Source organism: Oncorhynchus nerka, linkage group LG27, assembly GCF_034236695.1.
Source record: "Oncorhynchus nerka isolate Pitt River linkage group LG27, Oner_Uvic_2.0, whole genome shotgun sequence".
Taxonomy (NCBI): Eukaryota; Metazoa; Chordata; class Actinopteri; order Salmoniformes; family Salmonidae; genus Oncorhynchus; species Oncorhynchus nerka.
Window position 1 is genome coordinate 91,339,933 of NC_088422.1, and position 26,906 is coordinate 91,366,838.

A 26,906-nucleotide genomic window follows, 5' to 3' on the forward strand; every position below is an offset into this window, starting at 1 on the left:
CATCCCTTTACAACAGCCACACAGAGGCAACATACTAGTAGAGAGATCCACTGTCCTGATTCATCCCTTTACAGCAGCCACACAGAGGCAACATACTAGTAGAGAGATCCACTGTCCTGATTCATCCCTTTACAGCAGCCACACAGAGGCAACATACTAGTAGAGAGATCCACTGTCCTGATTCATCCCTTTACAGCAGCCACACAGAGGCAACATACTAGTAGAGAGATCCACTGTCCTGATTCATCCCTTTACAGCAGCCACACAGAGGCAACATACTAGTAGAGAGATCCACTGTCCTGATTCATCCCTTTACAGCAGCCACACAGAGGCAACATACTAGTAGAGAGATCCACTGTCCTGATTCATCCCTTTACAACAGCCACACAGAGGCAACATACTAGTAGAGAGATCCACTGTCCTGATTCATCCCTTTACAGCAGCCACACAGAGGCAACATACTAGTAGAGAGATCCACTGTCCTGATTCATCCCTTTACAGCAGCCACACAGAGGCAACATACTAGTAGAGAGATCCACTGTCCTGATTCATCCCTTTACAGCAGCCACACAGAGGCAACATACTAGTAGAGAGATCCACTGTCCTGATTCATCCCTTTACAACAGCCACACAGAGGCAACATACTAGTAGAGAGATCCACTGTCCTGATTCATCCCTTTACAGCAGCCACACAGAGGCAACATACTAGTAGAGAGATCCACTGTCCTGATTCATCCCTTTACAGCAGCCACACAGAGGCAACATACTAGTAGAGAGATCCACTGTCCTGATTCATCCCTTTACAGCAGCCACACAGAGGCAACATACTAGTAGAGATCCACTGTCCTGATTCATCCCTTTACAGCAGCCACACAGAGGCAACATACTAGTAGAGAGATCCACTGTCCTGATTCATCCCTTTACAGCAGCCACACAGAGGCAACATACTAGTAGAGAGATCCACTGTCCTGATTCATCCCTTTACAGCAGCCACACAGAGGCAACATACTAGTAGAGAGATCCACTGTCCTGATTCATCCCTTTACAGCAGCCACACAGAGGCAACATACTAGTAGAGAGATCCACTGTCCTGATTCATCCCTTTACAGCAGCCACACAGAGGCAACATACTAGTAGAGAGATCCACTGTCCTGATTCATCCCTTTACAACAGCCACACAGAGGCAACATACTAGTAGAGAGATCCACTGTCCTGATTCATCCCTTTACAACAGCCACACAGAGGCAACATACTAGTAGAGAGATCCACTGTCCTGATTCATCCCTTTACAGCAGCCACACAGAGGCAACATACTAGTAAGAGATCCACTGTCCTGATTCATCCCTTTACAGCAGCCACACAGAGGCAACATACTAGTAGAGAGATCCACTGTCCTGATTCATCCCTTTACAACAGCCACACAGAGGCAACATACTAGTAGAGAGATCCACTGTCCTGATTCATCCCTTTACAGCAGCCACACAGAGGCAACATACTAGTAGAGAGATCCACTGTCCTGATTCATCCCTTTACAGCAGCCACACAGAGGCAACATACTAGTAGAGAGATCCACTGTCCTGATTCATCCCTTTACAACAGCCACACAGAGGCAACATACTAGTAGAGAGATCCACTGTCCTGATTCATCCCTTTACAGCAGCCACACAGAGGCAACATACTAGTAGAGAGATCCACTGTCCTGATTCATCCCTTTACAACAGCCACACAGAGGCAACATACTAGTAGAGAGATCCACTGTCCTGATTCATCCCTTTACAGCAGCCACACAGAGGCAACATACTAGTAGAGAGATCCACTGTCCTGATTCATCCCTTTACAACAGCCACACAGAGGCAACATACTAGTAGAGAGATCCACTGTCCTGATTCATCCCTTTACAGCAGCCACACAGAGGCAACATACTAGTAGAGAGATCCACTGTCCTGATTCATCCCTTTACAGCAGCCACACAGAGGCAACATACTAGTAGAGAGATCCACTGTCCTGATTCATCCCTTTACAGCAGCCACACAGAGGCAACATACTAGTAGAGAGATCCACTGTCCTGATTCATCCCTTTACAACAGCCACACAGAGGCAACATACTAGTAGAGAGATCCACTGTCCTGATTCATCCCTTTACAACAGCCACACAGAGGCAACATACTAGTAGAGAGATCCACTGTCCTGATTCATCCCTTTACAGCAGCCACACAGAGGCAACATACTAGTAGAGAGATCCACTGTCCTGATTCATCCCTTTACAGCAGCCACACAGAGGCAACATACTAGTAAAGAGATCCACTGTCCTGATTCATCCCTTTACAGCAGCCACACAGAGGCAACATACTAGTAGAGAGATCCACTGTCCTGATTCATCCCTTTACAGCAGCCACACAGAGGCAACATACTAGTAGAGAGATCCACTGTCCTGATTCATCCCTTTACAGCAGCCACACAGAGGCAACATACTAGTAGAGAGATCCACTGTCCTGATTCATCCCTTTACAGCAGCCACACAGAGGCAACATACTAGTAGAGAGATCCACTGTCCTGATTCATCCCTTTACAACAGCCACACAGAGGCAACATACTAGTAGAGAGATCCACTGTCCTGATTCATCCCTTTACAGCAGCCACACAGAGGCAACATACTAGTAGAGAGATCCACTGTCCTGATTCATCCCTTTACAGCAGCCACAGTCAGAGGCAACATACTAGTAGAGAGATCCACTGTCCTGATTCATCCCTTTACAACAGCCACAGAGGCAACATACTAGTAGAGAGATCCACTGTCCTGATTCATCCCTTTACAACAGCCACACAGAGGCAACATACTAGTAGAGAGATCCACTGTCCTGATTCATCCCTTTACAGCAGCCACACAGAGGCAACATACTAGTAGAGAGATCCACTGTCCTGATTCATCCCTTTACAGCAGCCACACAGAGGCAACATACTAGTAGAGAGATCCACTGTCCTGATTCATCCCTTTACAGCAGCCACACAGAGGCAACATACTAGTAGAGAGATCCACTGTCCTGATTCATCCCTTTACAACAGCCACACAGAGGCAACATACTAGTAGAGAGATCCACTGTCCTGATTCATCCCTTTACAGCAGCCACACAGAGGCAACATACTAGTAGAGAGATCCACTGTCCTGATTCATCCCTTTACAACAGCCACACAGAGGCAACATACTAGTAGAGAGATCCACTGTCCTGATTCATCCCTTTACAGCAGCCACACAGAGGCAACATACTAGTAGAGAGATCCACTGTCCTGATTCATCCCTTTACAACAGCCACACAGAGGCAACATACTAGTAGAGAGATCCACTGTCCTGATTCATCCCTTTACAGCAGCCACACAGAGGCAACATACTAGTAGAGAGATCCACTGTCCTGATTCATCCCTTTACAACAGCCACACAGAGGCAACATACTAGTAGAGAGATCCACTGTCCTGATTCATCCCTTTACAGCAGCCACACAGAGGCAACATACTAGTAGAGAGATCCACTGTCCTGATTCATCCCTTTACAGCAGCCACACAGAGGCAACATACTAGTAGAGAGATCCACTGTCCTGATTCATCCCTTTACAGCAGCCACACAGAGGCAACATACTAGTAGAGAGATCCACTGTCCTGATTCATCCCTTTACAGCAGCCACACAGAGGCAACATACTAGTAGAGAGAGAGATCCACTGTCCTGATTCATCCCTTTACAGCAGCCACACAGAGGCAACATACTAGTAGAGAGATCCACTGTCCTGATTCATCCCTTTACAGCAGCCACACAGAGGCAACATACTAGTAAAGAGAGATCCACTGTCCTGATTCATCCCTTTACAGCAGCCACACAGAGGCAACATACTAGTAGAGAGATCCACTGTCCTGATTCATCCCTTTACAGCAGCCACACAGAGGCAACATACTAGTAGAGAGATCCACTGTCCTGATTCATCCCTTTACAACAGCCACACAGAGGCAACATACTAGTAGAGAGATCCACTGTCCTGATTCATCCCTTTACAGCAGCCACACAGAGGCAACATACTAGTAGAGAGATCCACTGTCCTGATTCATCCCTTTACAGCAGCCACACAGAGGCAACATACTAGTAGAGAGATCCACTGTCCTGATTCATCCCTTTACAGCAGCCACACAGAGGCAACATACTAGTAGAGAGATCCACTGTCCTGATTCATCCCTTTACAGCAGCCACACAGAGGCAACATACTAGTAAAGAGAGATCCACTGTCCTGATTCATCCCTTTACAGCAGCCACACAGAGGCAACATACTAGTAGAGAGATCCACTGTCCTGATTCATCCCTTTACAGCAGCCACACAGAGGCAACATACTAGTAAAGAGATCCACTGTCCTGATTCATCCCTTTACAGCAGCCACACAGAGGCAACATACTAGTAGAGAGATCCACTGTCCTGATTCATCCCTTTACAACAGCCACACAGAGGCAACATACTAGTAGAGAGATCCACTGTCCTGATTCATCCCTTTACAGCAGCCACACAGAGGCAACATACTAGTAGAGAGAGATCCACTGTCCTGATTCATCCCTTTACAACAGCCACACAGAGGCAACATACTAGTAGAGAGATCCACTGTCCTGATTCATCCCTTTACAGCAGCCACACAGAGGCAACATACTAGTAAAGAGATCCACAGTCCTGATTCATCCGTTTACAGCAGCCACACAGAGGCAACATACTAGTAAAGAGATCCACAGTCCTGATTCATCCCTTTACAACAGCCACACAGAGGCAACATACTAGTAGAGAGATCCACTGTCCTGATTCATCCCTTTACAGCAGCCACACAGAGGCAACATACTAGTAGAGAGATCCACTGTCCTGATTCATCCCTTTACAGCAGCCACACAGAGGCAACATACTAGTAGAGAGAGATCCACTGTCCTGATTCATCCCTTTACAACAGCCACACAGAGGCAACATACTAGTAGAGAGAGATCCACTGTCCTGATTCATCCCTTTACAGCAGCCACACAGAGGCAACATACTAGTAGAGAGATCCACTGTCCTGATTCATCCCTTTACAGCAGCCACACAGAGGCAACATACTAGTAGAGAGATCCACTGTCCTGATTCATCCCTTTACAACAGCCACAGAGGCAACATACTAGTAGAGAGATCCACTGTCCTGATTCATCCCTTTACAACAGCCACACAGAGGCAACATACTAGTAGAGAGATCCACTGTCCTGATTCATCCCTTTACAGCAGCCACACAGAGGCAACATACTAGTAGAGAGATCCACTGTCCTGATTCATCCCTTTACAGCAGCCACACAGAGGCAACATACTAGTAGAGAGATCCACTGTCCTGATTCATCCCTTTACAGCAGCCACACAGAGGCAACATACTAGTAGAGAGATCCACTGTCCTGATTCATCCCTTTACAACAGCCACACAGAGGCAACATACTAGTAGAGAGATCCACTGTCCTGATTCATCCCTTTACAGCAGCCACACAGAGGCAACATACTAGTAGAGATCCACTGTCCTGATTCATCCCTTTACAGCAGCCACACAGAGGCAACATACTAGTAGAGAGATCCACTGTCCTGATTCATCCCTTTACAGCAGCCACACAGAGGCAACATACTAGTAGAGAGATCCACTGTCCTGATTCATCCCTTTACAGCAGCCACACAGAGGCAACATACTAGTAGAGAGATCCACTGTCCTGATTCATCCCTTTACAACAGCCACACAGAGGCAACATACTAGTAGAGAGAGATCCACTGTCCTGATTCATCCCTTTACAGCAGCCACACAGAGGCAACATACTAGTAGAGAGATCCACTGTCCTGATTCATCCCTTTACAGCAGCCACACAGAGGCAACATACTAGTAGAGAGATCCACTGTCCTGATTCATCCCTTTACAACAGCCACACAGAGGCAACATACTAGTAGAGAGATCCACTGTCCTGATTCATCCCTTTACAACAGCCACACAGAGGCAACATACTAGTAGAGAGATCCACTGTCCTGATTCATCCCTTTACAGCAGCCACACAGAGGCAACATACTAGTAGAGAGATCCACTGTCCTGATTCATCCCTTTACAGCAGCCACACAGAGGCAACATACTAGTAAAGAGAGATCCACTGTCCTGATTCATCCCTTTACAACAGCCACACAGAGGCAACATACTAGTAGAGAGATCCACTGTCCTGATTCATCCCTTTACAACAGCCACACAGAGGCAACATACTAGTAGAGAGATCCACTGTCCTGATTCATCCCTTTACAACAGCCACACAGAGGCAACATACTAGTAGAGAGATCCACTGTCCTGATTCATCCCTTTACAACAGCCACACAGAGGCAACATACTAGTAGAGATCCACTGTCCTGATTCATCCCTTTACAGCAGCCACACAGAGGCAACATACTAGTAGAGAGATCCACTGTCCTGATTCATCCCTTTACAGCAGCCACACAGAGGCAACATACTAGTAGAGAGATCCACTGTCCTGATTCATCCCTTTACAGCAGCCACACAGAGGCAACATACTAGTAGAGAGATCCACTGTCCTGATTCATCCCTTTACAGCAGCCACACAGAGGCAACATACTAGTAGAGAGATCCACTGTCCTGATTCATCCCTTTACAGCAGCCACACAGAGGCAACATACTAGTAGAGATCCACTGTCCTGATTCATCCCTTTACAGCAGCCACACAGAGGCAACATACTAGTAGAGAGATCCACTGTCCTGATTCATCCCTTTACAACAGCCACACAGAGGCAACATACTAGTAGAGAGATCCACTGTCCTGATTCATCCCTTTACAGCAGCCACACAGAGGCAACATACTAGTAGAGAGATCCACTGTCCTGATTCATCCCTTTACAGCAGCCACACAGAGGCAACATACTAGTAGAGAGATCCACTGTCCTGATTCATCCCTTTACAACAGCCACACAGAGGCAACATACTAGTAGAGAGATCCACTGTCCTGATTCATCCCTTTACAGCAGCCACACAGAGGCAACATACTAGTAAAGAGATCCACTGTCCTGATTCATCCCTTTACAACAGCCACACAGAGGCAACATACTAGTAAAGAGATCCACTGTCCTGATTCATCCCTTTACAACAGCCACACAGAGGCAACATACTAGTAGAGAGATCCACTGTCCTGATTCATCCCTTTACAACAGCCACACAGAGGCAACATACTAGTAGAGAGATCCACTGTCCTGATTCATCCCTTTACAACAGCCACACAGAGGCAACATACTAGTAGAGAGATCCACTGTCCTGATTCATCCCTTTACAACAGCCACACAGAGGCAACATACTAGTAAAGAGAGATCCACTGTCCTGATTCATCCCTTTACAACAGCCACACAGAGGCAACATACTAGTAGAGAGATCCACTGTCCTGATTCATCCCTTTACAGCAGCCACACAGAGGCAACATACTAGTAGAGAGAGATCCACTGTCCTGATTCATCCCTTTACAGCAGCCACACAGAGGCAACATACTAGTAGAGAGATCCACTGTCCTGATTCATCCCTTTACAGCAGCCACACAGAGGCAACATACTAGTAGAGAGATCCACTGTCCTGATTCATCCCTTTACAGCAGCCACACAGAGGCAACATACTAGTAGAGAGATCCACTGTCCTGATTCATCCCTTTACAACAGCCACACAGAGGCAACATACTAGTAAAGAGATCCACTGTCCTGATTCATCCCTTTACAACAGCCACACAGAGGCAACATACTAGTAGAGAGATCCACTGTCCTGATTCATCCCTTTACAACAGCCACACAGAGGCAACATACTAGTAGAGAGATCCACTGTCCTGATTCATCCCTTTACAACAGCCACACAGAGGCAACATACTAGTAGAGAGATCCACTGTCCTGATTCATCCTTTTACAACAGCCACACAGAGGCAACATGCTAGTAAAGAGAAATCCACTGTCCTGATTCATCCCTTTACAGCAGCCACACAGAGGCAACATACTAGTAGAGAGATCCACTGTCCTGATTCATCCCTTTACAGCAGCCACACAGAGGCAACATACTAGTAGAGAGATCCACTGTCCTGATTCATCCCTTTACAGCAGCCACACAGAGGCAACATACTAGTAAAGAGATCCACTGTCCTGATTCATCCCTTTACAGCAGCCACACAGAGGCAACATACTAGTAGAGAGATCCACTGTCCTGATTCATCCCTTTACAGCAGCCACACAGAGGCAACATACTAGTAGAGAGATCCACTGTCCTGATTCATCCCTTTACAGCAGCCACACAGAGGCAACATACTAGTAGAGAGATCCACTGTCCTGATTCATCCCTTTACAACAGCCACACAGAGGCAACATACTAGTAGAGAGATCCACTGTCCTGATTCATCCCTTTACAACAGCCACACAGAGGCAACATACCAGTAAAGAGAGATCCACTGTCCTGATTCATCCCTTTACAGCAGCCACACAGAGGCAACATACTAGTAGAGAGATCCACTGTCCTGATTCATCCCTTTACAACAGCCACACAGAGGCAACATACTAGTAGAGAGATCCACTGTCCTGATTCATCCCTTTACAACAGCCACACAGAGGCAACATACTAGTAGAGAGATCCACTGTCCTGATTCATCCCTTTACAACAGCCACAGAGGCAACATAACATGCTAGTAAAGAGAAATCCACTGTCCTGATTCATCCCTTTACAACAGCCACACAGAGGCAACATACTAGTAGAGAGATCCACTGTCCTGATTCATCCCTTTACAACAGCCACACAGAGGCAACATACTAGTAGAGAGATCCACTGTCCTGATTCATCCCTTTACAACAGCCACACAGAGGCAACATACTAGTAGAGAGAGATCCACTGTCCTGATTCATCCCTTTACAACAGCCACAGAGGCAACATGCTAGTAAAGAGAAATCCACTGTCCTGATTCATCCCTTTACAACAGCCACACAGAGGCAACATACTAGTAGAGAGATCCACTGTCCTGATTCATCCCTTTACAACAGCCACACAGAGGCAACATACTAGTAGAGAGATCCACTGTCCTGATTCATCCCTTTACAACAGCCACACAGAGGCAACATACTAGTAGAGAGATCCACTGTCCTGATTCATCCCTTTACAACAGCCACACAGAGGCAACATACTAGTAGAGAGATCCACTGTCCTGATTCATCCCTTTACAACAGCCACACAGAGGCAACATACTAGTAAAGAGAGATCCACTGTCCTGATTCATCCCTTTACAACAGCCACACAGAGGCAACATACTAGTAGAGAGATCCACTGTCCTGATTCATCCCTTTACAACAGCCACACAGAGGCAACATACTAGTAGAGAGATCCACTGTCCTGATTCATCCCTTTACAACAGCCACACAGAGGCAACATACTAGTAGAGAGAGATCCACTGTCCTGATTCATCCCTTTACAACAGCCACACAGAGGCAACATACTAGTAGAGAGATCCACTGTCCTGATTCATCCCTTTACAACAGCCACACAGAGGCAACATACTAGTAGAGAGATCCACTGTCCTGATTCATCCCTTTACAACAGCCACACAGAGGCAACATACTAGTAGAGAGATCCACTGTCCTGATTCATCCCTTTACAACAGCCACACAGAGGAAACATACTAGTAAGAGATCCACTGTCCTGATTCCTTCAGACACAAAGACAGTCAGTCACCCAGCCAGCCAGCCAGTCAGTCAACCTGCCACTCAGTCACCCAGCCAGTCAGTCAGACAGTCAACCAGCCAGCCAGTCAGTCAGACAGTCAACTACCCAGCCAGCCAGTCACCCAGCCAGTCAGTCACCCTGCCAGTCAGTCAGACAGTCAACCAGCCAGCCAGTCAGTCAGACAGTCAACTACCCAGCCAGCCAGTCACCCAGCCAGTCAGTCAGCCAGCCAGCCAATCAGTCAACTACCCAGCCAGCCAGTCAGTCACCCAGCCAGTCAGACAGTCAACCAGCCAGATACCCAGCCAGCCAGTCACCCAGCCAGTCAGTCACCCAGCCAGTCAGTCAGCCAGCCAGTCAGTCACCTAGCCAGCCAGTCACCCAGCCAGTCAACCAGCCAGCCAGACAGTCAACTACCCAGCCAGCCAGTCAGTCAGACAGTCAACTACCCAGCCAGCCAGTCACCCAGCCAGTCAGTCAGCCAGCCAGTCAGTCACCCAGCCAGTCAGTCAGACAGTCAACCAGCCAGCCAGCCAGTCACCCAGCCAGTCAGTCAGCCAACCAGTGCTCAGTTTAAACCGGATAATGACAGGCGTTGCGCTCCAAATAACACCAAGCCATTTTCCACTTTGGTGTACATCGATTCACTATCATGACCACCGTCCTCTAATATACACACACACACTTGATGTCTGTCTGTGTTGACAGATGGAGGGGCTATACAGAACTCTGTCTCCTGACAAGGCTGTACACACACACACACACACACACACACACACACACACACACACACACACACACACGTACACACACACGTACACACGTGACAGTGCCCAGCATGAGATCTGATGGCTTGCGAAGTCTGTCAGTGTATGTGATAGTGTTTGTGTGTGTCCATTAGGACCCTTGCACCTGGCAGCACAATAGAGGGACAGATTGGCACAGCAGACAGGCTCTGTTGCGCCACTCGCTCTCTGGCCCTCATTGTCACCCCAGTGGCTCGGAGTGCATCTCAGGGAGGTGTGGCTCGGAGTGCATCTCAGGGAGGTGTGGCTCGGAGGGTGTCTCAGGGAGGTATGGCTCGGAGTGTCTCGGGGAGGTGTGGGTCGGAATGCATCTCAGAGAGGTCTGGCTCGGAGTGTCTCAGGGAGGTGTGGCTCGGAGTGTGTCTCAGGGAGGTGTGGCTCGGAGTGTCTCAGGGAGGTGTGGCTCGGAGTGTCTCAGGGAGGTGTGGCTTGGAGTGTGTCTCAGGGAGGTGTGGCTTGGAGTGTGTCTCAGGGAGGTGTGGCTTGGAGTGTGTCTCAGGGAGGTGTGGCTCGGAGTGTGTCTCAGGGCTTGGAGTGTGTCTTAGGGAGGTGTGGCTTGGAGTGTGTCTCAGGGAGGTGTGGCTTGGAGTGTGTCTCAGGGAGGTGTGGCTTGGAGTGTGTCTCAGGGAGGTGTGGCTCGGAGTGTGTCTCAGGGAGGTGTGGCTCAGAGTGTGTCTCAGGGAGGTGTGGCTCGGAGTGTGTCTCAGGGAGGTGTGGCTTGGAGTGTGTCTCAGGGAGGTGTGGCTTGGAGTGTGTCTCAGGGAGGTGTGGCTCGGAGTGTCTCAGGGAGGTGTGGCTCGGAGTGTCTCAGGGAGGTGTGGCTCGGAGTGCATCTCAGGGAGGTGTGGCTCGGAGTGTGTCTCAGGGAGGTGTGGCTCGGTGTGTCTCAGGGAGGTGTGGCTCGGAGTGTGTCTCAGGGAGGTGTGGCTCGGAGTGTGTCTCAGGGAGGTGTGGCTTGGAGTGTGTCTCAGGGAGGTGTGGCTCGGAGTGTGTCTCAGGGAGGTGTGGCTCGGAGTGTGTCTCAGGGAGGTGTGGCTCAGGTCTCAGGGAGGTGTGGCTCGGAGTGTCTCAGGGAGGTGTGGCTCAGGGAGGTGTGGCTGGTGTCTCAGGGAGGTGTGGCTCGGAGTCTCAGGGAGGTGTGGCTCGGAGTGTGTCTCTCAGGGAGGTGTGGCTTGGAGTGTGTCTCAGGGAGGTGTGGCTCGGAGTGTCTCAGGGAGGTGTGGCTCAGGTGTGTCTCAGGGAGGTGTGGCTCGGAGTGTGTCTCAGGGAGGTGTGGCTGGCTCAGGGGAGGTGTGGCTCTGTGTCTCAGGGAGGTGTGGCTCGTAGTGTGTCTCAGGGAGGTGTGGCTTGGAGTGTGTCTCAGGGAGGTGTGGCTCGGAGTGTGTCTCAGGGAGGTGTGGCTCGGAGTGTGTCTCAGGGAGGTGTGGCTCGGAGTGTGTCTCAGGGAGGTGTGGCTCGTAGTGTGTCTCAGGGAGGTGTGGCTCGGAGTGTGTCTCAGGGAGGTGTGGCTCGGAGTGTGTCTCAGGGAGGTGTGGCTTGGAGTGTGTCTCAGGGAGGTGTGGCTCATGTGTCTCAGGGAGGTGTGGCTCAGGAGTGTGTCTCAGGGAGGTGTGGCTCGAGTGTGTCTCAGGGAGGTGTGGCTTGGAGTGTGTCTCAGGGAGGTGTGGCTCTGTGTCTCAGGGAGGTGTGGCTCGGAGTGTGTCTCAGGGAGGTGTGGCTCGGAGTGTGTCTCAGGGAGGTGTGGCTCGTGTGTGTCTCAGGGAGGTGTGGCTCAGGGAGGTGTGGCTCGGAGTGTGTCTCAGGGAGGTGTGGCTCGGAGTGTGTCTCAGGGAGGTGTGGCTCGGAGTGTGTCTCAGGGAGGTGTGGCTCGGAGTGTGTCTCAGGGAGGTGTGGCTCGGAGTGTGTCTCAGGGAGGTGTGGCTCGGAGTGTGTCTCAGGGAGGTGTGGCTGGCTGTCTCAGGGAGGTGTGGCTCAGTCTCAGGGAGGTGTGGCTCGGAGTGTGTCTCAGGGAGGTGTGGCTTGGGAGTGTGGCTCTCAGGGAGGTGTGGCTCGGAGTGTCTCAGGGAGGTGTGGCTCGGAGTGTGTCTCAGGGAGGTGTGTCTCAGGGAGGTGTGGCTCGGAGTGTGTCTCAGGGAGGTGTGGCTCAGGGAGGTGTGGCTTGGTCTCAGGGCTTGGAGTGTGTCTCAGGGAGGTGTGGCTCGGAGTGTGTCTCAGGGAGGTGTGGCTCGGTGTGTGTCTCAGGGAGGTATGGCTCGGAGGGTGTCTCAGGGAGGTGTGGCTCGGAGTGTCTCAGGGAGGTGTGGCTCGGAGTGTCTCAGGGAGGTGTGGCTCAGAGTGCATCTCAGGGAGGTGTGGCTCAGTCTCAGTGTGGCTCGGATCTCAGGGAGGTGTGGCTCGGTGTGTCTCAGGGAGGTGTGGCTCGGAGGGTGTCTCAGGGAGGGAGGTGTGGCTCGGAGTGTGTCTCAGGGAGGTGTGGCTCGTAGTGTGTCTCAGGGAGGTGTGGCTCGGAGTGTGTCTCAGGGAGGTGTGGCTTGGAGTGTGTCTCAGGGAGGTGTGGCTTGGAGTGTGTCTCAGGGAGGTGTGGCTTGGAGTGTGTCTCAGGGAGGTGTGGCTCAGAGTGTGTCTCAGGGAGCTGTGTGCAGATCATGCGTGTGTGAATGTTAATTTATCTTTTCATATCAGAATTGTATGCTAAAATGTACATTACCGGTCAAGTTTTAGAACACCTACTCATTCAAGGGGTTTTCTTTATTTTTACTATTTTCTACATTGTAGAATATTAGTGAAGACATCAAAACTAAGAAATAACACATATGGAATCATGTAGTAACCAAAAAAGTGTTAAACCTATTCTCTCAACCAGTCACCTGGAATGCATTTCAATTAACAGGTGTGCCTTCTTAAAAGTTAATTCGTCAAATGTATTTCCTTCTTAATGCGTTTTTGCCAATCAGTTGTGTTGTGACAAGGTAAGGGGGGGGTATACAGAAGATAGTCCTATTTGGTAAAATACCAAGTCCATACTTTGGCAAGAACAGCTCAAATAAGCAAAGAGAAACAACAGTTCATCATTACTTTAAGACATGAACGTCAGTCAATACGGAACATTTCCAGAACTTTGAAAGTTCTTCAACTGCAGTCGCAAAAACCATCAAGTGCTGTGATGAAACTGGCTCTCGTGAAACTGGCTCTCATGAAACTGGCTGTGATGAAACTGGCTCTCATGAAACTGGCTCTCATGAAACTGGCTGTGATGAAATTGGCTCTCATGAAACTGTCTCTCATGAAACTCTCTCATGAAACTGGCTCTGATGAAACTGGCTCTGATGAAACTGGCTCTCATGAAACTGGCTCTCATGAGGACAGCCACAGGAAAGGAAGACCCAGAGTGACCTCTGCTGCAGAGGATACGTTCATTAGAGTTACCAGCCACAGAAATTACAGCCCAAATAAATGCTTCACTAAGTTCAAGTAACAGACACAGCTCAACATCAACTGTTCAGAGGATACTGTGTGAATCAGGCCTTCATGTTCGAATTGCTGCAAAGAAACTACAACTAAAGGACACAAATAAGAAGAAGAGACTTGCTTGGGCCAAGAAACATGAGCAATGGACATTAGACCGGTGGAAATATATCCTTTGGTCTGGAGTCCAAATAGGAGATTTTTGGTTCCAACCGCAGTGTCTTTGTGAGATGCGGTTCGGGTGAACGGATGATCTCTGCATGTGTATTTCCCACCGTAAAGCATGGAGGAGGAGGTGTTATGGTGTGGGTGAAAGGATGATCTCTGCATGTGTATTTCCCACCGTAAAGCATGGAGGAGGAGGTGTCATGGTGTGGGTGAACGGAATATCTCTGCATGTGTATTTCCCACCGTGAAGCATGGAGGAGGAGGTGTTATGGTGTGGGTGAACGGATGATCTCTGCATGTGTATTTCCCACCGTGAAGCATGGAGGAGGGGGTATCATGGTGTGGAGGTGCTTTGCTGGTGACACTGTCTGTGATTTACAGTGGTTGCACAAAGAATTGAAGGAACTGTGATTTACAGTGGTTGCACAAAGAATTGAAGGAAGGGGTGCCAACAATTGTGGCAAACATATTTGAGAAAAATATTTGTTTTATATTTAGAATTTATTTTTTCTTTCAATTATTTTACTTTAAGTAAAAGCCTGTTCTGCTCATATTTACCAAGGGTGCCAATATTAGTGGAGGGCACTGTACAGTATTTAGATTTCAAGGCACATGTAACCAGCATGGGTACCACAGCATTCTGCAACGATATGCCATCCTATCTGGTTTGGGCTTAGTGGGACTATCATTTGTTTATCAACAGGACAATGACCCAACACACCTCCAGGCTGTGGAAGGGCTATTTGACCAAGAAGGAGAGTGATGGAGTGCTGCATCTGATGACCTGGCCTCCACAATCACTCAACGTCAACCCAATTGAGATGGTTTGGGATTGTCACGACTCCTACCGAAGGTGGCCCCCCTTCCCGTTCGGGTGGCGCTCGGCGGTCGTCGTCACCGGCCTACTAGCTGCCACTGATTCTTTCCTCCCCTCCTTATCTGTTTATTGGTTACACCTGTTGTTTATTAGGTGATTAGTTGGGCTTTATTAGCCAGCCGGCCCGCCTGCTCTTTGTGCGGGAATGTTTGTGTGACTAGTGTGCACGTTTGAGGTTAACGTGTTTCCTGTTCGTGGGTTTTTTGCTGGACTGTTTTAGTCCCCGTGTTTGGGGCATTTGTTTTTGTGTGCGCCCTGTGTTTCTGTGTGCGCCCTGTGTTTCTGTGTGCGCCCTGTGTTTCTGTGTGCGCCCTGTGTTTCTGTGTGCGCCCTGTGTTTCTGTGTGCACCCTGTGTTTCTGTGTGCGCCCTGTGTTTCTGTGTGCGCCCTGTGTTTTTGTGTGCGCCCTGTGTTTCTGTGTGCGCCCTGTGTTTCTGTGTGCACCCTGTGTTTCTGTGTGCGCCATGTGTTTTTGCGTGCGCCCTGTGTTTCTGTGTGCGCCCTGTGTTTCTGTGTGCGCCCTGTGTTTCTGTGTGCGCCCTGTGTTTTCGTGTGCGCCCTGTGTTTCTGTGTGCGCCCTGCGTTTTTGTGTGCACCCTGTGTTTTTGTGTGCGCCCTGTGTTTCTGTGTGCGCCCTGTGTTTTTGTGTGCGCCCTGTGTTTCTGTGTGCACCCTGTGTTTTTGTGTGCGCCCTGTGTTTCTGTGTGCGCCCTGTGTTTTTGTGTGCGCCCTGTGTTTCTGTGTGCGCCCTGTGTTTCTGTGTGCGCCCTGTGTTTTTGTGTGCGCCCTGTGTTTCTGTGTGCGCCCTGTGTTTTTGTGTTCGCCCTGTGTTTTTGTGTGCGCCCTGTGTTTTCGTGGGGTGGCTTATGTTCGCCGTTTGTGCATTAAATAGCACTACCCTGAACTCTCTGCTTCCTGCGCCTGACTTCGCACCCACTACACCCAGATCGTTACAGGGATGAGTTGGACCGCAGAGTGAAGGAAAAGCAGCCAACCAGTGCTTTGCATATGTGATATGTGACCCAACCAGGGTTAACTGCGCAGTGTGTTAGGTCACAGGGGTTAAACTGGGTACTTAGGCCACCAGTCAGGGTAGCTGACACCATTGTGTGTGTCTGTCACTGTCAATGTTCGTCCTTCCGCGTGTTTGAGTGTGTTTGAGTGTGTGTGTACAAACAAGTGTGTGCGTATGTGTGTATAAATATGAGAGTGAAAATGTGGAACCTTACATGTCCCCTTAGTAATGTGGGTACTGTATGCTTCTCTCTCTCTCTCTCCATGTGTGTGTGTGTGTACGGTACCTAGCCAGTCGTTGAACTTCTTGACCTCAGAGGGTAGGCCCAGCTCAGTGAAGTCTCCCGTGTGGAGCAGCACGTCACCATAGGGCATCTGGATCCCATCTGTACGGGAGTGGGTGTCCGAAACACACACAAACCGCGTGTGTCCTGCTGGCTTAGAAGTGTCATACGGGGTAGGGTCCACCCTGAGAGAGAGAGAGAGAGAGAGAGAGAGAGAGAGAGAGAGAGGATAAAAAGAGGAAAGAGAGGGAAAGAAAGAGAGGAAAGAAAGAAAATATAGAGAATAAAGCTGTATTCAGAGACTCATCCTGTCCTACAGTAGCTGTAGTGAGAGACTCATCCCGTCCTACAGTAGCTGTATTCAGAGACACATCCTGTCCTACAGTAGCTGTATTCAGAGACACATCCTGTCCTATAGTAGCTGTCATCAGAGACACATGCTGTCCTACAGTAGTTGTAGTCAGAGTATCATCCTGTCCTACTGCAGCTGTCATCAGAGACACATGCTGTCCTACAGTAGTTGTAGTCAGAGTATCATCCTGTCCAATAGTAGCTGCATTCAGAGACACATCCTGTCCTACAGCAGCTATCATCAGAGACACACCCTGTCCTACAGTAGCTGTATTCAGAGACACATCCTGTCCTACAGTAGCTTTAGTGAGACACATAATGTCCTACAGTAGCTGTATTCAGAGACACATCCTGTCCTACAGTAGCTGTAGTGAGAGACACATCATGTCCTACAGTAGCTGTATTCAGAGACACATCCTGTCCTACAGTAGCTGTAGTGAGAGACACATCCTGTCCTACAGTAGCTATCATCAGACACACCCTGTCCTACAGTAGCTGTATTCAGAGACACATCATGTCCTACAGTAGCTGTAGTGAGAGACACATCCTGTCCTACAGTAGCTATCATCAGACACACCCTGTCCTACAGTAGCTGTATTCAGAGACACATCATGTCCTACAGTAGCTGTAGTGAGAGACACATCATGTCCTACAGTAGCTGTATTCAGAGACACATCCTGTCCTACAGTAGCTGTATTCAGAGACACATCCTGTCCTACAGTAGCTGTATTCAGAGACACATCCTGTCCTACAGTAGCTGTAGTGAGAGACACATCCTGTACTACAGTAGCTGTATTCAGAGACACATCCTGTCCTACAGTAGCTGTAGTCAGAGACACATCCTGTCCTACAGTAGCTGTATTCAGAGACACATCCTGTCCTACAGCAGCTGTAGTCAGAGACACATCCTGTTCTACAGTAGCTGTCGTGAGAGACACATCCTGTCCTACAGTAGCTGTATTCAGAGACACATCCTGTCCTACAGTAGCTGTATTCAGAGACACATCCTGTCCTACAGTAGTTGTAGTCAGAGACTCATCCTGTCATACAGTAGTTGTAGTCAGAGTTTCATCCTGTCCTACAGCAGCTGTATTCAGAGACACATCCTGTCCTACAGTAGCTGTATTCAGAGACACATCCTGTCCTACAGTAGCTGTAGTGAGAGACACATAATGTCCTACAGTAGCTGTATTCAGAGACACATCCTGTCCTACAGTAGCTTTAGTGAGAGACACATAATGTCCTACAGTAGCTGTATTCAGAGACACATCCTGTCCTACAGTAGCTGTAGTGAGAGACACATCATGTCCTACAGTAGCTGTATTCAGAGACACATCCTGTCCTACAGTAGCTGTAGTGAGAGACACATCCTGTCCTACAGTAGCTATCATCAGACACACCCTGTCCTACAGTAGCTGTATTCAGAGACACATCATGTCCTACAGTAGCTGTAGTGAGAGACACATCCTGTCCTACAGTAGCTATCATCAGACACACCCTGTCCTACAGTAGCTGTATTCAGAGACACATCATGTCCTACAGTAGCTGTAGTGAGAGACACATCATGTCCTACAGTAGCTGTATTCAGAGACACATCCTGTCCTACAGTAGCTGTATTCAGAGACACATCCTGTCCTACAGTAGCTGTATTCAGAGACACATCCTGTCCTACAGTAGCTGTAGTGAGAGACACATCCTGTCCTACAGTAGCTGTATTCAGAGACACATCCTGTCCTACAGTAGCTGTAGTCAGAGACACATCCTGTCCTACAGTAGCTGTATTCAGAGACACATCCTGTCCTACAGCAGCTGTAGTCAGAGACACATCCTGTTCTACAGTAGCTGTCGTGAGAGACACATCCTGTCCTACAGTAGCTGTATTCAGAGACACATCCTGTCCTACAGTAGCTGTATTCAGAGACACATCCTGTCCTACAGTAGTTGTAGTCAGAGACTCATCCTGTCATACAGTAGTTGTAGTCAGAGTTTCATCCTGTCCTACAGCAGCTGTATTCAGAGACACATCCTGTCCTACAGTAGCTGTATTCAGAGACACATCCTGTCCTACAGTAGCTGTAGTGAGAGACACATAATGTCCTACAGTAGCTGTATTCAGAGACACATCCTGTCCTACAGTAGCTGTAGTGAGAGACACATCATGTCCTACAGTAGCTGTATTCAGAGACACATCCTGTCCTACAGTAGCTGTAGTGAGAGACACATCCTGTCCTACAGTAGCTATCATCAGACACACCCTGTCCTACAGTAGCTGTATTCAGAGACACATCATGTCCTACAGTAGCTGTAGTGAGAGACACATCCTGTCCTACAGTAGCTATCATCAGACACACCCTGTCCTACAGTAGCTGTATTCAGAGACACATCATGTCCTACAGTAGCTGTATTCAGAGACACATCATGTCCTACAGTAGCTGTAGTGAGAGACACATCATGTCCTACAGTAGCTGTATTCAGAGACACATCCTGTCCTACAGTAGCTGTATTCAGAGACACATCCTGTCCTACAGTAGCTGTATTCAGAGACACATCCTGTCCTACAGTAGCTGTATTCAGAGACACATCCTGTCCTACAGTAGCTGTATTCAGAGACACATCCTGTCCTACAGTAGCTGTATTCAGAGACACATCCTGTCCTACAGTAGCTGTAGTGAGAGACACATCATGTCCTACAGTAGCTGTATTCAGAGACACATCCTGTCCTACAGTAGCTGTAGTGAGAGACACATCCTGTACTACAGTAGCTGTATTCAGAGACACATCCTGTCCTACAGTAGCTGTAGTGAGATACACATCCTGTCCTACAGTAGCTGTAGTCAGAGACAAATCCTGTCCTACAGTAGCTGTAGTCAGAGACACATCCTGTCCTACAGTAGCTGTATTCAGAGACACATCCTGTCCTACAGCAGCTGTAGTCAGAGACACATCCTGTTCTACAGTAGCTGTCGTGAGAGACACATCCTGTCCTACAGTAGCTGAATTCAGAGACACATCCTGTCCTACAGTAGCTGTATTCAGAGACACATCCTGTCCTACAGTAGTTGTAGTCAGAGACTCATCCTGTCATACAGTAGTTGTAGTCAGAGTTTCATCCTGTCCTACAGCAGCTGTATTCAGAGACACATCCTGTCCTACAGTAGCTGTATTCAGAGACACATCCTGTCCTACAGTAGCTGTATTCAGAGACACATCCTGTCCTACAGTAGTTGTAGTCAGAGACTCATCCTGTCATACAGTAGTTGTAGTCAGAGTTTCATGCTGTCCTACAGCAGCTGTATTCAGAGACACATCCTGTCCTACAGTAGCTGTATTCAGAGACACATCCTGTCCTACAGTAGCTGTAGTGAGAGACACATAATGTCCTACAGTAGCTGTATTCAGAGACACATCCTGTCCTACAGTAGCTGTAGTGAGAGACACATCATGTCCTACAGTAGCTGTATTCAGAGACACATCCTGTCCTACAGTAGCTGTAGTGAGAGACACATCCTGTCCTACAGTAGCTATCATCAGACACACCCTGTCCTACAGTAGCTGTATTCAGAGACACATCATGTCCTACAGTAGCTGTATTCAGAGACACATCATGTCCTACAGTAGCTATCATCAGACACATCATGTCCTACAGTAGCTGTATTCAGAGACACATCATGTCCTACAGTAGCTGTATTCAGAGACACATCATGTCCTACAGTAGCTGTAGTCAGAGACACATCATGTCCTACAGTAGCTGTATTCAGAGACACATCCTGTCCTACAGTAGCTGTATTCAGAGACACATCCTGTCCTACAGTAGCTGTATTCAGAGACACATCCTGTCCTACAGTAGCTGTATTCAGAGACACATCCTGTCCTACAGTAGCTGTATTCAGAGACACATCCTGTCTTACAGTAGCTGTATTCAGAGACACATCCTGTACTACAGTAGCTGTAGTGAGAGACACATCATGTCCTACAGTAGCTGTATTCAGAGACACATCCTGTCCTACAGTAGCTGTAGTGAGAGACACATCCTGTACTACAGTAGCTGTATTCAGAGACACATCCTGTCCTACAGTAGCTGTAGTCAGATACACATCCTGTCCTACAGTAGCTGTAGTCAGAGACAAATCCTGTCCTACAGTAGCTGTAGTCAGAGACACATCCTGTCCTACAGTAGCTGTATTCAGAGACACATCCTGTCCTACAGCAGCTGTAGTCAGAGACACATCCTGTTCTACAGTAGCTGTCGTGAGAGACACATCCTGTCCTACAGTAGCTGTATTCAGAGACACATCCTGTCCTACAGTAGCTGTATTCAGAGACACATCCTGTCCTACAGTAGTTGTAGTCAGAGACTCATCCTGTCATACAGTAGTTGTAGTCAGAGTTTCATCCTGTCCTACAGTAGCTGTATTCAGAGACACATCCTGTCCTACAGTAGCTGTAGTGAGAGACACATCCTGTACTACAGTAGCTGTATTCAGAGACACATCCTGTCCTACAGTAGCTGTAGTCAGAGACACATCCTGTCCTACAGTAGCTGTATTCAGAGACACATCCTGTCCTACAGCAGCTGTAGTCAGAGACACATCCTGTTCTACAGTAGCTGTCGTGAGAGACACATCCTGTCCTACAGTAGCTGTATTCAGAGACACATCCTGTCCTACAGTAGCTGTATTCAGAGACACATCCTGTCCTACAGTAGTTGTAGTCAGAGACTCATCCTGTCATACAGTAGTTGTAGTCAGAGTTTCATCCTGTCCTACAGCAGCTGTATTCAGAGACACATCCTGTCCTACAGTAGCTGTATTCAGAGACACATCCTGTCCTACAGTAGCTGTAGTGAGAGACACATAATGTCCTACAGTAGCTGTATTCAGAGACACATCCTGTCCTACAGTAGCTGTAGTGAGAGACACATCATGTCCTACAGTAGCTGTATTCAGAGACACATCCTGTCCTACAGTAGCTGTAGTGAGAGACACATCCTGTCCTACAGTAGCTATCATCAGACACACCCTGTCCTACAGTAGCTGTATTCAGAGACACATCATGTCCTACAGTAGCTGTAGTGAGAGACACATCCTGTCCTACAGTAGCTATCATCAGACACACCCTGTCCTACAGTAGCTGTATTCAGAGACACATCATGTCCTACAGTAGCTGTATTCAGAGACACATCATGTCCTACAGTAGCTGTAGTGAGAGACACATCATGTCCTACAGTAGCTGTATTCAGAGACACATCCTGTCCTACAGTAGCTGTATTCAGAGACACATCCTGTCCTACAGTAGCTGTATTCAGAGACACATCCTGTCCTACAGTAGCTGTATTCAGAGACACATCCTGTCCTACAGTAGCTGTATTCAGAGACACATCCTGTCCTACAGTAGCTGTATTCAGAGACACATCCTGTCCTACAGTAGCTGTAGTGAGAGACACATCATGTCCTACAGTAGCTGTATTCAGAGACACATCCTGTCCTACAGTAGCTGTAGTGAGAGACACATCCTGTACTACAGTAGCTGTATTCAGAGACACATCCTGTCCTACAGTAGCTGTAGTCAGATACACATCCTGTCCTACAGTAGCTGTAGTCAGAGACAAATCCTGTCCTACAGTAGCTGTAGTCAGAGACACATCCTGTCCTACAGTAGCTGTATTCAGAGACACATCCTGTCCTACAGCAGCTGTAGTCAGAGACACATCCTGTTCTACAGTAGCTGTCGTGAGAGACACATCCTGTCCTACAGTAGCTGTATTCAGAGACACATCCTGTCCTACAGTAGCTGTATTCAGAGACACATCCTGTCCTACAGTAGTTGTAGTCAGAGACTCATCCTGTCATACAGTAGTTGTAGTCAGAGTTTCATCCTGTCCTACAGCAGCTGTATTCAGAGACACATCCTGTCCTACAGTAGCTGTATTCAGAGACACATCCTGTCCTACAGTAGCTGTATTCAGAGACACATCCTGTCCTACAGTAGCTGTATTCAGAGACTCATCCTGTCCTACAGTAGCTGTAGTCAGAGTTTCATCATGTCCTACAGCAGCTGTATTCAGAGACACATCCTGTCCTACAGTAGCTGTATTCAGAGACACATCCTGTCCTACAGTAGCTGTATTCAGAGACACATCCTGTCCTACAGTAGCTGTAGTCAGAGACACATCCTGTCCTACAGTAGCTGTCATCAGACACACATCATGTCCTACAGTAGCTGTATTCAGAGACACATCCTGTCCTACAGTAGCTGTAGTGAGAGACACATCCTGTCCTACAGTAGCTATCATCAGACACACCCTGTCCTACAGTAGCTGTATTCAGAGACACATCATGTCCTACAGTAGCTGTATTCAGAGACACATCATGTCCTACAGTAGCTGTCATCAGACACACCATGTCCTACAGTAGCTGTATTCAGAGACACATCCTGTCCTACAGTAGCTGTATTCAGAGACACATCATGTCCTACAGTAGCTGTATTCAGAGACACATCATGTCCTACAGTAGCTGTATTCAGAGACACATCCTGTCCTACAGTAGCTGTATTCAGAGACACATCCTGTCCTACAGTAGCTGTATTCAGAGACACATCCTGTCCTACAGTAGCTGTATTGAGAGACACATCATGTCCTACAGTAGCTGTATTCAGAGACACATCCTGTCCTACAGTAGCTGTATTCAGAGACACATCCTGTCCTACAGTAGCTGTATTCAGAGACACATCCTGTCCTACAGTAGCTGTATTCAGAGACACATCCTGTCCTACAGTAGCTGTAGTCAGAGACAAATCCTGTCCTACAGTAGCTGTAGTCAGAGACACATCCTGTCCTACAGTAGCTGTAGTCAGAGACACATCCTGTCCTACAGTAGCTGTAGTCAGAGACAATCCTGTCCTACAGTAGCTGTAGTCAGAGACACATCCTGTCCTACAGTAGCTGTATTCAGAGACACATCCTGTCCTACAGTAGCTGTAGTCAGAGACACATCCTGTCCTACAGTAGCTGTAGTCAGAGACTCATCCTGTCATACAGTAGTTGTAGTCAGAGTTTCATCCTGTCCTACAGCAGCTGTATTCAGAGACACATCCTGTCCTACAGTAGCTGTATTCAGAGACACATCCTGTCCTACAGCAGCTGTAGTCAGAGACACATCCTGTTCTACAGTTGCTGTATTCAGAGACACATCCTGTCCTACAGTAGCTGTAGACAGAGACACATCCTGTCCTACAGTAGCTGTATTCAGAGACACATCCTGTCCTACAGTAGCTGTAGTCAGAGACACATCCTGTCCTACAGTAGCTGTAGACAGAGACACATCCTGTCCTACAGTAGTTGTAGTCAGAGTTTCACATCCTGTCCTACAGTCCTCAGAGACACATCCTGTCCTACAGTAGTTGTAGTCAGAGGCAGCTGTATTCAGAGACACATCCTGTCCTACAGTAGCTGTATCAGAGACTCATCCTGTCCTACAGTAGCTGTATTCAGAGACACATCCTGTCCTACAGTAGCTGTAGTGAGAGACACATCCTGTCCTACTGTAGCTGTAGTGAGAGCTCCTGTTCTACAGTAGCTGTACACATCCTGTCCTACAGTAGCTGTATTCAGAGACTCATCCTGTCCTACAGTAGCTGTAGTCAGAGACTCATCCTGTCCTACAGTAGCCATATTCAGAGACACATCATGTCCTACAGTAGCTGTATTCAGAGACACATTCTGTCCTACAGTAGCTGTAGTCAGATACACATCCTGTCCTACAGTAGCTGTAGTCAGAGACAAATCCTGTCCTACAGTAGCTGTAGTCAGAGACACATCCTGTCCTACAGTAGCTGTAGTCAGAGACTCATCCTGTCCTACAGTAGCTGTATTCAGAGACTCATCCTGTCCTACAGTAGCTGTATTCAGAGACACATCCTGTCCTACAGTAGCTGTATTCAGAGACACATCCTGTCCTACAGTAGCTGTAGTCAGATACACATCCTGTCCTACAGTAGCTGTAGTCAGAGACAAATCCTGTCCTACAGTAGCTGTAGTCAGAGACACATCCTGTCCTACAGTAGCTGTATTCAGAGACACATCCTGTCCTACAGCAGCTGTAGTCAGAGACACATCCTGTTCTACAGTAGCTGTCGTGAGAGACACATCCTGTCCTACAGTAGCTGTATTCAGAGACACATCCTGTCCTACAGTAGCTGTATTCAGAGACACATCCTGTCCTACAGTAGTTGTAGTCAGAGACTCATCCTGTCATACAGTAGTTGTAGTCAGAGTTTCATCCTGTCCTACAGCAGCTGTATTCAGAGACACATCCTGTCCTACAGCAGCTGTATTCAGAGACACATCCTGTCCTACAGCAGCTGTAGTCAGAGACACATCCTGTTCTACAGTAGCTGTCGTGAGAGACACATCCTGTCCTACAGTAGCTGTAGACAGAGACACATCCTGTCCTACAGTAGCTGTATTCAGAGACACATCCTGTCCTACAGTAGTTGTAGTCAGAGACACATCCTGTCCTACAGTAGTTGTAGTCCGAGGCACATCCTGTCATACAGTAGTTGTAGTCAGAGTTTCATCCTGTCCTACAGCAGTAGCTGTATTCAGAGACACATCCTGTCCGACAGTAGCTGTCGTCAGAGACTCATCCTGTGCTACAGTAGCTGTATTCAGAGACACATCCTGTCTTACTGTAGCTGTAGTGAGAGACTCATCCTGTTCTACAGTAGCTGTATTCAGAGACACATCCTGTCCTACAGTAGCTGTATTCAGAGACTCATCCTGTCCTACAGTAGCTGTAGTCAGAGACTCATCCTGTCCTACAGTAGCTGTATTCAGAGACACATCATGTCCTACAGTAGCTGTATTCAGAGACACATTCTGTCCTACAGTAGCTGTAGTCAGATACACATCCTGTCCTACAGTAGCTGTAGTCAGAGACAAATCCTGTCCTACAGTAGCTGTAGTCAGAGACACATCCTGTCCTACAGTAGCTGTAGTCAGAGACTCATCCTGTCCTACAGTAGCTGTATTCAGAGACTCATCCTGTCCTACAGTAGCTGTATTCAGAGACACATCCTGTCCTACAGTAGCTGTATTCAGAGACACATCCTGTCCTACAGTAGCTGTATTCAGAGACACATCCTGTCCTACAGTAGCTGACACCAGGTCAGTATAAATGGTGTAATGAGGGAGCTAGCTGCAGAACCCTGTAAATCAGAGCATTAGGCTGGAGATTAAAAACTGCTTTCATTCAGGTCCAACTTTAAACACTGTTATCCTCCCAAGTCCACTGCAGGTCAAGGACTAGGGTTCGGGTTCTACTGCAAGAGACCAGACACATACTGAAAGCAGGACTAACATGGCCAGTCCCTCTGTTCTTTTAACATGAGAAAATTAGAGACTTGTGAAAAAAATGTAAGAAAATAAATGATTCTGTGTCTAAATGTTCACAAACTCCCCGACAGAGTAGCTTTTAGCTTTTAGTGGCTTGCCTTTGTGTGAGGCATAAAATACAATTATCAGATGTCATCTCTAGTTAAAGATTACATAAATTGGAGCTGCTAAATCACGTTATTTCAACATAATTTATGTCATGGGAAAATGATTCACATTTATTTCAGAAAGAGGTAAAAGGATTTTATTTTCTTTGACAATAGTCAAGAAAAGAACCTTCCAGAAAAAAGTCTGATTCTTTTTGGTGGCAAATTGGGGGAAGGGTGTTAAATTAAAAACTGTATTTTTCTGTCCGTTTGTGAAAAGAAAAATCACTTAGACCCTGGTCTCGACTGGGCATCCTTTTATTTATGTCAGATAAAACAGGAAGAAAAAGGATGGAGAGCGTTTGAAAGGAGGGAGAGAAAATCTTGTCAGTAATTGAAGTCAGCAATGTGCAATCCCCCACACTCTGCCAATAGGCCATTATTTCATTAGGAGATGAGATGTCACTCTACAGACAACATCAGCCCCATAATCAACACATATGTCTCCCTCCAACCTGACACATGAACACACACACGCACTCACACACACTTGCATGTACGCACACACACACAAAATAAAATGTGCACGCACAGAATATATAATGCAAGTCTGCACAGTCGACACCCATTCACACACACACACACACACACACACACACACACACACACACACACACACACACACACACACACACACACAATCATTAACAGAGATGGGAGTG

General features: G+C 47.9%; 1 protein-coding gene across 1 annotated transcript in view; it reads right to left on the reverse strand.

Moving 5' to 3' along the window:
- The window catches only part of LOC135565394 (metallophosphoesterase MPPED2), a 192,005-nt gene that overhangs the window by 138,753 nt on the left and 26,346 nt on the right, over positions 1-26,906 (reverse strand). Inside the window, exon 3 of the mRNA XM_065012284.1 lies at positions 16,360-16,541. Coding sequence (XP_064868356.1) covers positions 16,360-16,541 — 182 coding nt within the window. The remainder of the gene's footprint in view (positions 1-16,359; positions 16,542-26,906) is intronic.